Raw genomic sequence first — 12,793 nt, 5'->3', positions numbered from 1 at the left:
TAAGAACAATCACTCCTACCACTCTGGGTCACAGTCATCCAAAGGAGAGGAATGAGAAAGCAATTAGAGGCCGGGCGTGGTGGCTCACACCTGTAATCCCAGCACTTTGAGAGGCTGAGGCTGGAGGATCACTTGAGGTCAGGAGTTAACAATGAGCCTGGCCAACATGGCGAAACACCGTCTCTACTAAAAATACAAAAATTAGCCGGGTGTGGTGGTGCATGCCTGTGATCCCAGCTACTCAGGAGGCTGAGGCAGGAGAATCGCTTGAACCTGGGAGGTGGAGGTTGCAGTCAGCCAAGATCGCAACACTGCACTGCATCCTGGGCGACAGAATTAGACTCCGTCTCAAAAAAAAAAAAAAAAAAAAGAGAGAGAGAAGAGAAGGAATTAAAATCAAATACATCAAAACGTATGGGAAAGGGCAAATTTAAATAAATAATAAAGAAAATCAAATACAAATGTAACTTGAGTCATAAGCTTTTATACAATTCCCATTACACCAGGGTATTTAGGAGGGAGGAAAAGGACAACATAAATAGTGTCTTCATGGAATTTCCATGGGCAATTAAACATTAACAGCAAAAATAACCCAGAAGGATGAATTACAAACAATAAAGCAAATATAACAAAAAGTGTAGAACCCAGGTGGTAAGTATAAAGGTGTTCACTGTACAATTCTTTCAACTTTTCTATGTATTTAAAGTTTTTCATAACAAAATGTAAGGGGGGAAAACTTGGTGGGCAGAGTGGGAAGCCAAATGCCAGTCAGTAAGCCTCAGCACCTAAGGGTTCCTCTGACATAAAACTTTACCCTGGGTGGGAGAATCTGACAGAAAGAGAATAGGATTGGGAGTTCGAAACTTAGATTCAGACCCACCTATATGGCCATGGCCAATTAACCTCACATCTGTATATCACAATTTCTTCATCTGTCAAAAGGAGTCCATATTTTTTCTGCCTGCCTCAAGAGTTGTTGAGAGAATAGGCTAAGAGGGTAGAACACACTTAAAAACACCTAAGGGCTATGAGGAGTTATAAAGATAGCAAGAGATAAGTTTCTTGTTCTCAGACAACATATCAGTGAAAGGATGTGCACAAAATGAAGTCAAAGAATGATCTAGAAAAGACCAGAGAAGTCATCCAGTTCAAGTTCCCACTCAATGCAAAAATCATTTTTGCAATCTTTGCTTGAATACTTCCACTGGCTGAGAACACATGCCTTTTAAAGTAATCTATTTTAGAACCAGCAGTGTCTGGCACATTGTAGGTACATATACATATATTCTTTTTTTGGAGAGAGAGTCTTGCTCTGTCATCCAGGCTAGATGGGATCAAGGGATCCTCCTACCTTGGCCTCCCAAAGTGCTGGGATTACAAGTGGGAGCTACCACACCTGGGCAGGTACCAATATTTGCTTATAAATGAATAAAATCCCAATGCTTTAGGGATAGAAAGCTCATTACCTCTCACTACACCTTGACTATTAAAGACAGTTCTGACAATGAGACAAAAAAAATCTATCTTCTTATAGCTTCAGTCCATTAGACCTAATCCGATACTCCATAACAACAAAGGACATATCAACTCTTCTTTCCCAATGCCACCCCTTCAAAGATTTATCATGATGTTATTCAAACAAAACAAAACTATCCTGTTCCTATCACTATTTTCCTGTGCCCTTTGAGGCTAACAGTTCTAGGTCTTTTAACCATTGTTCATATAACATGATATGAAGACTATTAGTATGGGTTGCCTTCTTCTACACATGATCCAGTTAAAGATCTTTTTAATATGCCATGCTTAGAACAAAATATTTGTGACCTCAGCAGAGCAGACCACTGTGGCACTGTCACCTCCCTTACAGCAGACAGCGTATTTCTACAAACATCTTCTAAATTATTCAGAATATTTTGGTAGCTGAGGTACACAACTGGTTCATACTGAGCTTAAAATCACCTAAAATCACACTGGGTTTGTCATGTGAACAGGTATTTTTGCCTTTCTATGTTTTTATAGTCAATAGTTTTAATCTAAATAAAATCAATAGGTTTTTTCTCACTATTAAATTCTAAGGTTGATATCACCTCATTGGTCAGTCACCTTGTGAAGTTCGTGGGGCAGGCACTCTGAAACCCTTTTACTGGTGAGAAATCATTATAAGATATATGATGGCTCTTTCTATTTACAAAACAAGTTAGTTGCAGAATTGAGAACAGAAGATACATCTCCCATTTTCTTAACCAGAGCTCCCCATCCTGTATCATGGATAATGATGATGTTAACGATAATCATCTTCGAAGCAGTTAACACTTACTGCAAGCTTACCACATGCCAGGCACTCTTCTAAGAATTTCACATATATTAATCCTCACAACTCTATGAGACATAGATATTGTTATGATCCTCGTTTTACAAATGGGGCAAAGTAAGGTTGTGAGAAGTAACTTGCTCAAAAATCACATAGCTAGTAAATGGTAGAAATGGTATTGAAACCCAGATAGATGATTTGGTGCAATCATCTACTTACACATTCAAGACTAAGAGAGCAACCCAGATACTTAGAGAGATCCCAAAAGACCAGTCCTACCGGTCATGAGCCACTGCCTCCTACTGACAAGAAAGCAAAATGGGTAGACATATCACTCAATTAGCTGGGTTAACCTGCAGTTCCTGGACTGCAGGGCCCGAACTGCCACACTTACCTCCATTGCTCCTCTGGAGAGAGATCTGACATATCAACCTGTAGAAAGACACCACCAGAAAAATCCGTTACTGTCTTAAAACTGTCCCTGCCAATATAAGGTGCTCACACATTTATCAGTATCTTCAAGGAATTAGAGAAGCTTCAAGTCTTAGTATCTCTATGAAGCCTTACCAACCATTCTATTTCACACTGATCTCTCCCTTCCTTAACCGCTTAGTTTGACTCATGTCTATGACTGAATGTGTTGCACGTCTGTGCTAGGCAATAAGGGCAGAGGAGGACAAGAATCCTTAACTCCAAAGATGCTCACAGACTAGTGAGAAAGACAGCCGTAAACAGAAAATTTATCGATTATATAATAAAGACTAGCTATAGAATAAAGAGATGCCTTGCTTTTTAACCTTTTAACCCAATCTGGGGTGTTTTAGACTAGGGAAGGCTTTATGGAGGAGATGTGAATTATCCAGAAGAAGAAATAAGAGAAATATGTTCCAGGCAAAGGGACTAAAATGGACAGGAAGGAATAAAATTGCATAGTACACAAGCAATTGAGTATGGCTAGAGCAAAAAGTATAAATCGATTAGTGGGAGACAGAGTTAGATATAACACCATGTGACTCTAAATGGCGCTATGGTAGCTGCTAGGCTACATTGGACCTGGGCAAACTGAACTTAGTTCTTGCCCTGCTGCTATTAACTAGCGATATCACTAGCCATCCAACTTCAAAGTTCTCGTTCTATTTGGTAGTCTTATCTTTTCAGAGTTTGTTTTCAACCTTGGCACTGCTGATATTTTAGGGTGGTTCATTCCCTGTTGAGGAAGGTGTCCTGTATATTGCCATAGCATCCCCCTAGTTGAAAACCACTGCTCTAGAATAATATTATATTCTTTGAGTTTAGGGCTCAAGTCTTCTACCTCCTTGCAGTCATATAGAAGCATACCCAAGTCTCAGTACATAAGTCACTCAATGCATTCTTATACTGAATTGAGCTGAAAATGTTCTTTGATCTGATCTACAGAAGAGAGACGAGGCCTTAGAAATACTCAAATCAATCAACAACCATTCCTTTAGTACTTAAGATGTTCAAGGTCCTGTTACCCACTGTTCTGATAACTTCAGAAAAGTCCCATAAGTTAAACATTTGAAATAGTAACACAGGTAGAACTCCATTCTACTACTGAGTCAAATCAGCACATATTTACCAGGCATCCTTTATGGATGTGTACCGGAAATGCCCATCACTATTGAAGGTGGGCTTTCCAGCTGCTACATCTCCCAGCTAAGTCAAAAAATAAATTTACCAGGACTTTGCCTAACCAATCTGGGTAATGAAGTCAACATCCCTCCTTCCTTTTCCTACCCACGCTGCCTCACAGAATTTATTCAGGTGCCCTGACTCAGGCCTTCACCTCCCAGAAAGATAGAGGTCAGATACTCTGAGGGGACACATGGGAGGTACCTGAGCAGGCAATTATGAATCACATTTCAAAATAACAATCCATGCACAGGTTTCAAGCTACATGTCAAAACTCTCTTCTTCTTCTTCTCCAACTTGGACCTGCATCTTACCAAGCCTATTAATTGTCCCAAGACACGTGGGACTCATTTCTGTCTCTGGGCCTTTGCACACCCTTCCTTCTACTTACAATGCCCTTCCCTATTTTTCGTTGTTGTTGTTGTTGTTGTTTGTTTCTTATCCACATCCTAGTTATCCTTTAAGAACCCAGCTCCAACTGCAACTTTCCTGATTCTCTAGCCTAGGGAATTTGGTCCTCTGCCTTTCTCCAGCATGGATATTTCTCTTTTTCACTCAAAGTGTAGCCCATGGACTGGCAGTACCAGCATCATTTGGGTGCTTGATAGAAATGTAACATCTCAGGTACCACTCCAGACCCACTGAATCACAATCTGCCTTTTAATAAGACCTCCAGGTGATCAATATGTACATTAAATTTGAGAAGCACTGTTCTATGTTAGTCATTCAGTCTCATGTTATCTTAGACATCCTTTCTAAGCGGTCTAACAGCTTGTCTCTAGCACCAGGATAGGGCAAGCAAGAGACCTGGGGCTCAAAATTTAAGGAAGCACTCACTCTCAGGTACCTACCCTGCACTTGCATGACCTTAAGAGTGAATGGCTCTCTAAAGTTTATACCCTAGCACCTTGTTTCCCTCACCCTAGTCCTGGCCCTGTTTATGTTTATTTGCTTCCATCCCATGAACATATTAGTTCCCTCAGAGCCAAGACACACTTTATACTGATTTATGTCTTTCAAGGAGAACAGCACAGAGCTGAGCATATATTAAGCACTCAATGAGTACTTGTGGAATTGAAGAAAATTCTCTTTATTAAGGGAAGCAAGTATGCTGACAAACCAGCACCTCACCTGGAGATGCTTAAATTGTATAGAGTAAACAAACACTTGAAAAATAACTAATAAGCATCAGGAAAAGGAGTATTCATTTGACACCAAGGAAATCATGTTAAAAACTATGTAACAAAACAAAGCAACTACCTGTTCAAGAAACCAAATCCAATGAGGGGGAAACTAGGAAAATCTGGAATACTGGGCCAGGCATGAAGGTGCCTCTCTTTGACACAATGGACCAAGCATGCTACTGTCTATGGCTTAGTTTCTCCATCTAGAAAATAGAGAAATAAGACTTCTGACTTCATTATAGAGCTGTGAAGAAAGTATATTCAAGGTGATCAAGTGATTTCACTGCCTTTCCTGCTGGGAAAGTGGACATATTTTAAAACTACTAGAAGAGGCCAGAGATAATTGAATGTTGGTGAAGCAGAGGACAGTAATGCTGTCAGAGCCTCAGGGAAGGCAGCTCAGAAAGGCAAGCACTAAGGCTGAGACTAGACTTGAGGCTTAGAGGATCATTAGCACTTCATGGAGTACTACAAATGTTAAGAGTAAGACATGATCTGGCTTTAATATTTGCCTCCTGACCAAAAAGGTTATTTAAGTTACATCCAAACCAGTCTTCTGGCTCAAGTAAAAAAAAATAAGGGAAGGTGTAAACTATGGCTATAATTAACCTGTACCATCTGGAAAGACATCTTTATTTGCTCCCTCATTAAGGAGCTTATTCATTTGGGGCCAAGCACTAACCCAGTCTGAAGGCACCTTGTCCAAAGCTCAGGTAGCTAATTAGGTAAGGCTCTCAAGATAAGGATACTTACTGATTCATGAGCCCTTATCCAACTCCTAAGACCTACAGTAACTTAATGCTAGCCAATTGCTCCCCAATTAGGATCTTACAAGGCCCCCAGTCATGCCCAGATTTGAAAGACATTAAATCAAAAATAAATGCTAGGCAGAGGGAAAGACAACATTTTGCAAAGATGAAAAATGATGAGAAGTTGACTGCTACATTTTTTTTAGGTGCAAAAGACTCAGGGATTCACTAACATATCCCCACAAACAGGTCTCCTGTCCCCCCAAAATATCATAAACTCTATGATCTCTGCATCTGTAGGCAGGCTGCTCATTTTGTCCCTTAAGGCCCTTTCTTTCACCAAACCACATTCTGCCTTACTGCAAAACTCTGGCCAAATCCTTCTGGTCTCTAGTAGGCTCTTTAGACAGACCCCATTTATTGAAAAACAAACATCCTCTACTGCCTTGCTAAGTGTGGTCTACAGCCTAGCACCAAGAGTACCCTGAGAGCTTGTTAAGGAATAGAAAATCGCAGACTCCATCTCAGACCTCCTGAGTCAGAATCTGAATTTTAATAAGATAGTGAACTAATTCATATGTACATTAAAGTTTGAGAAGCACTGCTACTACATCCCAGCACTCACATTCACAAACTGCATCTACATGCATCTACATCACATGCATCTGTACACTTGACTCTTTATTTAACAACTTTACAGAGATCTAACTCACATACCATAAAATTCACCCATTTAAAGTGTGCTATTCTGAGGTTGGGCACGGTGGCTCATGCCTGTAATCCCAGCACTTTGGGAGTCTGAGGCAGAGGGCCTCTTGAGGCCAGGAATTTGAGACCAGCCTGGGGAACACAGCGAGAACCCATCTCTACAAAAAATAAATAAATTAGCCAGGCGTGGTGGCATATGCCTGTAGTCCCAGCTACTTTGGAGGCTAAGGCAGGAAGACTGCTTAAGCCCAGGAGTTTGAGGCTGCAGTGAGCCCTGATCACAGCAATGCACTTCAGTCTGGGTGACAGTGCAATACCCTGTCTCTAAAAAAATAAATAAAATGTACTATTCTGTACAAAATCTCAGACAAGAGGAATATGTTTTTTCTTTGAGTTCTATTGCACCAGCATGGTTAATACTGTTCATAACAGAATACTGTACATTTCAAAATTGCTGAGAGTGAATTTTCAAATGTAGTCACCACAAAAAATGTTAAGTATTTGAGGTGATCAATATGTTACTAGCTTGATTTAATTATTCCACATTGTATTTATGAATTTTTTTTTTTTTGAGACAGAGTCTTGCTCTATCGCCCCAGCTAGAGTGCAGTGGCGCGATGTCAGCTCACTGCAACCTCTGCCTTCCAGGCTCAAGGGATTCTCTCGCCTCAGCCTCCTGAGTAGCTAGGATTACAGGCATGCGCCACCACACCTAGCTAATTTTTGTATTTTTAGTAAAGACAGGGTTTCACCATGTTGGGCAGGCTGGTCTCGAACTTCTGACCTCAAGTGATCTGCCCGCCTCAGCCTCCCAAAGTGCTAGGATTACAGGCGTGCGCCACCGAGCCCGGCCATGTATTTGTAAATTATAACATCACTCTGTATCCCACAAACTTACGCAAATATACAAATTGTCAATTTAAAATTTTTAAAAATTAAGTATACTATTCAGAGATTTTTAGTATATTCACAAAGTTGTGCCACTATCTAAGTTAAGAACATTTTTGTCACCTCAAAATAAAATCATGTGCCAGTTAGCAGTCACTCTCCATGTTCCCTGCCACGCAAGGCAACCACTAATTTACGTTCTGTCTCTATCTATAGATTTGCCTATTCTAGACAGTTCATATAAATGGGATCATAAACATATGGTCTTTCGTGACTGGCTTCTTTTCACTTTGCATAATTCTTTCAAGGTTCATCCACTTTGTAGCATGTACTGTAGTTCATTCCTTTGTATTGCCAAAGAATATTCCATCGTATAAACACCACATTATTTATCCATTCATCAGCTGATGAACGTTGGCACTGTTTCTACTTTTTGGCTATTATAAATAATGCTACTATAAACATCCATCTTTAAATTTTTGTGTGAATATATGTTTTCATTTCTCTTGAGTGTATACCTAGAAGCAGAATTGCTGGATCATATGGTAAGCCTCTGCTTAACCTTTTGAGGAACTAGCAAACTGTTTTCTATGGCAGCTGTACCATTTTACAGTCCCACCAGCAGTGTGTGAGGGTTCCAATTTCTCCGTATCCTTCCCAGTACTTATAATCTCTAATTAAAGCATCCAGTGACTATGAAATGGTATCTCAATGTGGTTTTGATTTTCCATTTCCCTGATAGCTAAATGATGTTGAACTTCTTTTCATGTGCTCTTTGGCCATTTGTGTATCTTTGGAGAAAAGTCTATTCATAGCCTTTGTCCATGTTTTTTTTTTTTTTTTTTTTTTTGTAAAGAGACAGGGTCTTGCTATGGTGCCCAGGCTGGAGTACAGTGGCTATTCACAGGCATGATCATTCTACATTAGAGCCTCAAATCCCTGGGCTCAAGCAATCCTCCCACCCCAGCCTCCCAAGTAGCTGGGACTACCTCCCAAGTAGCTGAGACTACCTCAGCCTCCCAAGTAGCTAGGACTACAGAGGACTGCCCTCTGCAGGGGCTTGGGTTATATCTCGCTCCCACTTTTCACCCCAAAAAATTGGTTAAGGGCAACAAAACACCCTTCTCAGTGAAGAAAAAAATAATGTACATCCTAATCTGGCACAGGTCTTTACTTGCTATATGTCAATGAATAGGGTACCTCTCTCTATGCCTCAGTTTCCTCATTTATAAAATGAGAGAGTTGGCTTAGATGACTTTCATTATTGCATTTTTTTTTTTTTTGAGATGGAGTTTTGCTCTTGTGCAATGGCACAATCTCGGCTCACCGCAACCTCTGCCTCCCGGGTTCAAGCGATTCTCTCACCTCAGCATCCCGAGTAGTTGGGATTACAGGCATGCACCACCACGCCCAGCTAATTTTGTATTTTTAGTAGAGATAGGGTTTCTCCATGTTGGTCAGGCTGGTCTCAAACTCCCGACCTCAGGTGATCCGTCTACCTCAGCGTCCCAAAGTGCTGGGATTACAGGCGTGGGCCACTATACCCAGTCTTATTATTGCATTCTTCAGCTAAAATGCTATAATAATTCAAATAAAATCTGTCTAACTCCAAAGTCCTGGAGTGAGCTATAATACTCTGGCCTTCAAAACTACCATAGTTTCCCTAGTTACCACAGAATTAAAAGTAAGATACCGCCTGTAGTCCCAGCTACTCGGGAGGCTGAGGCCGGGGAATGGCGTGAACCCAGGGGGCGGAGCTTGCAGTAAACCGAGATTGCGCCACTGCACTACAGCCTGGGAGACAGAGCAAGACTCCGCCTCAAAAAAAAAAAAAAAAAAAAAGTAAGATGCCTTTAGTGTGGTGAGGTATAACTGGATGCTACCAAATCATATCAACAATTTTTTTTTTTTTTAAGACAGAGTCTTGCTCTATCGTGTCGCCCAGACTGGAGTGCAGTGGCATGATCTCGGTTCACTGCAACCTCCATCTCCTGGGTTCAAGCGATTCTCCTGCCTCAGCCTCCCCAGTAGCTGGGATTACAGGTGCAAGCCATCACGCCTGGCTAATTTTTGTATTTTTAGTAGAGACAGGGTTTCATCATGTTGGCCAGGCCAGTCTCAAACTCCTGACATAAGTGATCCACTAACCTCGGCCTCCCAAAGTGCTGGGATTACAGGCGTGAGCCACCGTGCCTGGCTATATCAATAAAAATCTACCAAGCGACTACCATATGCATACATCAAAAATATCCATCACTCAGAGGATGGCCTCCCACCCTGGCTTCAAGTACCTGCTAACTATAAAGGGCCCTAAACTCTGAAACCCAATCCTCTACCTCTTTGGCTGAGCAACCTAGCATTTCAGACAATTCAGCTGATCCTTTCATATTAAAGACTGATCAACTATACAGCTAGAGAATTCTTTTTTTGTATTTTTTGTTTGTTTTTGGGTTTTTTGTGTGAGTTTTGTGTGTGTGTGTGTGTTTTGTTTTGTTTTGTTTTGTTTTTGAGAGGGAGTCTTGCTCTGTCGCCCAGACTGGAGTGCACTGGCACAATCTTGGCTCACTGCAACCTCTGCCTCCCAGGTTTAAGCAATTCTCTGCCTCAGCCTCCAGAGTAGTTGGGATTACAGTATGTGCCATCATGCCCGGCTAATTTTTTGTATTTTTTTTCAGTAGAGACAGGGTTTCACCATCTTAGCCAGGCTGGTCTTGAACTCCTGACCTTGTGATCCACCCACCTCGGCCTCCCAAATTGCTGGGATTACAGGTGTGAGCCACCGCACCCGGCCGTGTGTGTGTGTTTTGAGATGGAGTCTTACTCTGTCACCTAGGCTGGAGTGCAGTGGCACAACCCTGGCCTCCTGGGTTCAAGCGATTCTCCTGCCTTAGCTTCCCAAGTAGCTGGGATTATAGACACGCACCACCACATCCAGCTAATTTTTGTAGTTTTAGTAGAGATGGGGTTTTCACCATGTTGGCCAGGCTGGTCTTGAACTCCTGACCTCAAGTGATCTGCCTGCCTGGGCCTCCCAAAGTGTTGGGATTACAGGCATTAGCCACCATGCCTGGCCTGTTTCTATTTTTTTGAGACAGGGTCTCACTCTGTCGCCCAAGCTGGAGTGCTGTAGTGCGATCATAGATCACTGCAGTGTCGACTCTCCAGGCCCAAGCAATCCTCCCACCTCAGTTTCCTGAGTAGCTGGGACTATAGGCAGGTGCCACCACACCCAGCTAATTCTTAAATTTTTTATAGATAAGCAGTCTCCACATGTTGTCCAGGCTGCTCTTAACTTCTGGGCTCAAGTGACCCGCTCACCCCAGCCTCCCAAAGTGCTAGGATTACAGGCGTGAACCACCATGCCCAGCCAAGACTTCATTCTTTCACAAAACATTAGAGAGGAATAAGCCCAACCTTTGCCCTTGATGTATTCACAGTCCAAGAAGTAGGGAGAGACAGACTATTAAACATAAAATAATATAAGGATAACCTTTGACATACACACAAAATGCTGTGTAAGCCCCAGAGAAAAAGACAGATTACTAGCTCATGAACCTGGTAAGTTCAGCACAGCCAGGCTGACTGTCTCTATCTGGTGGGGTTCAGATACTGTGGTCTTCTGCGTGATTAAGATAACAAGTGAAGTCCAAAGGTTCACAGGCTACCACATTTGTAGCTCCCCATTCTCCTCTCATTCACATTCTTCCTTAGCTTTGCCACAACTCCTTAGCTTTGCCAAGAATTCAAGGCTAATAAGTTGAAGTGGAAACCTCACCTTTCAGGCCACCAAAGTCACAAATCAGCTGGAGATCACGCAGACACTGGATATGCTTAGCCTGACAAGGACAAGGGTGGCACACTTTGGGCAGTGAAGTGAAAGTAGATGTTGGCTGTAACAGCTGCAGTAGCTGCTGCCTGCCCTTTACCCCGACCCCTCATCAGAAAGCACAACCTCCCGGCCAGCTGAGTTGATAAGCTTTTTTTTTTTTTTTTTTTTTTTGGAGACAGTTTCACTTTGTTGCCCAGGCTGGAGTGCAGTAGTGCAATCTCAGGTCACTGCAACCTCCACCTTCCAGGTTCAAGCGATTCTCGTGCCTCAGCCTCCCAAGTAGCTGGGGCTACAAGTGCACGCCACCACGCCTGGCTAATTTTTGTATGTTTAGTAAAGATGGGGTTTCACCATGTTGACAAGGCTGGTCTCGAACTTCTGACCTCAAACGATCCAACTGCCTCGGCCTCTCAAAGTGCTGGGATTACAGGCGTGAGCCACTGCACCTGGCCAAAAACCTTTTTAAATTAAACTTTGCAAATCTGGGAGCAACTAAGTTTGCTTCTTTGGTTCTTCAATTGTTATCCCATCAAATTCCTATTTTTCAGTCTGGCTTCCTCCCTGTCTGGCCCTCCTCTCTCACTCTTTCCTATATGCACTGCAGCTTTCCATATACTCAAACTTTTTACCCATCTTTAAAGATCCAATCTAGGTGTCACTTCCTCCAGAATCTTTCAGAACAGAACTATCCTCTATGAACTCCTAAGGCCTTTACAGCCCGTACGGTTCATGTGCTGATCATATCTAAACATCTATAAAATCTCCCTTGAGTTTTTCATTGCCATAGTGCCTTAGTTCAGACTTTATCCCTTGCTCTTTCTCTAACAATTGGAGTGGCCTCCAAAATATCTCCCCGACTCTAACTTTGCCAGCACAGATTCATGACACAGCAGCAGCCACAGTGATCTTTATTAGACACACACCTGATTGCATCATCCTACTACTTTGACAAACTTTTGATGACTTTCTATTGCCTTGGGGTTAAAGTTCAAACTCCTTAGTAGGACACACAAGGGACTTCATAATACGGCCAAACCAGCGATCTTATTTCACCACTCTCCACCAAATGGCTTACATTCCAGCCACACTGAACTATCTATCTCTTTCATCCCTCAATGCTTTCTTTGGCTGCTGCCGTCTTTTCTCTCTAGAATTCTCTACTCACCTTCACTCCTTCACTGCCCAGTTCCTTTTTTTTTTTTGAGACAGGTCTTACTTTGTCACTCAGGTTGTAGCGCAGTGGCTTGATCATAGCTCACTGCAGTCTCAACCTCCTGGGCTCAAGGGATCCTCCTGCCTCAGCCTCCTGAGTAGCTAGGACTATAGGCACATGCCACCATGCCTGGGTAATTTTTGTATTTTCTGTAGAGATGAAGTCTCTACAAACTTCTGGGCTCAAGTGATCCTCCGGCACTGGCCTCCCAAAGTGCTTGGATTACAGGTGTGAGCCACCATGCCTAGCCATATCATC

The 12,793-nt window shown here is 42.3% G+C and overlaps 1 protein-coding gene across 4 annotated transcripts in view; it reads right to left on the bottom strand.

Moving 5' to 3' along the window:
- The window catches only part of RNF121 (ring finger protein 121), a 69,818-nt gene that overhangs the window by 38,856 nt on the left and 18,169 nt on the right, over positions 1-12,793 (bottom strand). For 2 of the 4 annotated variants that reach the window (XR_010127699.1, XM_054440069.2), the window contains exon 2: positions 2,706-2,743. The exons of 1 other annotated variant lie outside the window; for it this stretch is intronic. Coding sequence is in view for 2 of the 3 variants with exons in the window: in XM_054440069.2 (XP_054296044.1) it covers positions 2,706-2,743 (38 nt within the window). In the remaining variant the exon portion in view is untranslated. Of the gene's footprint in view, positions 1-2,705; positions 2,744-5,224; positions 5,292-12,793 lie in introns of those variants that run through there. One more of the 4 variants, XM_054440070.2, reaches the window with a different exon arrangement.

The sequence above is a fragment of the Pongo pygmaeus genome, chromosome 9, assembly GCF_028885625.2.
Source record: "Pongo pygmaeus isolate AG05252 chromosome 9, NHGRI_mPonPyg2-v2.0_pri, whole genome shotgun sequence".
Taxonomy (NCBI): domain Eukaryota; kingdom Metazoa; phylum Chordata; class Mammalia; order Primates; family Hominidae; genus Pongo; species Pongo pygmaeus.
Note: the sequence above shows the minus strand (reverse complement) of the source record. Positions and strands in the feature narration are given on the sequence as shown.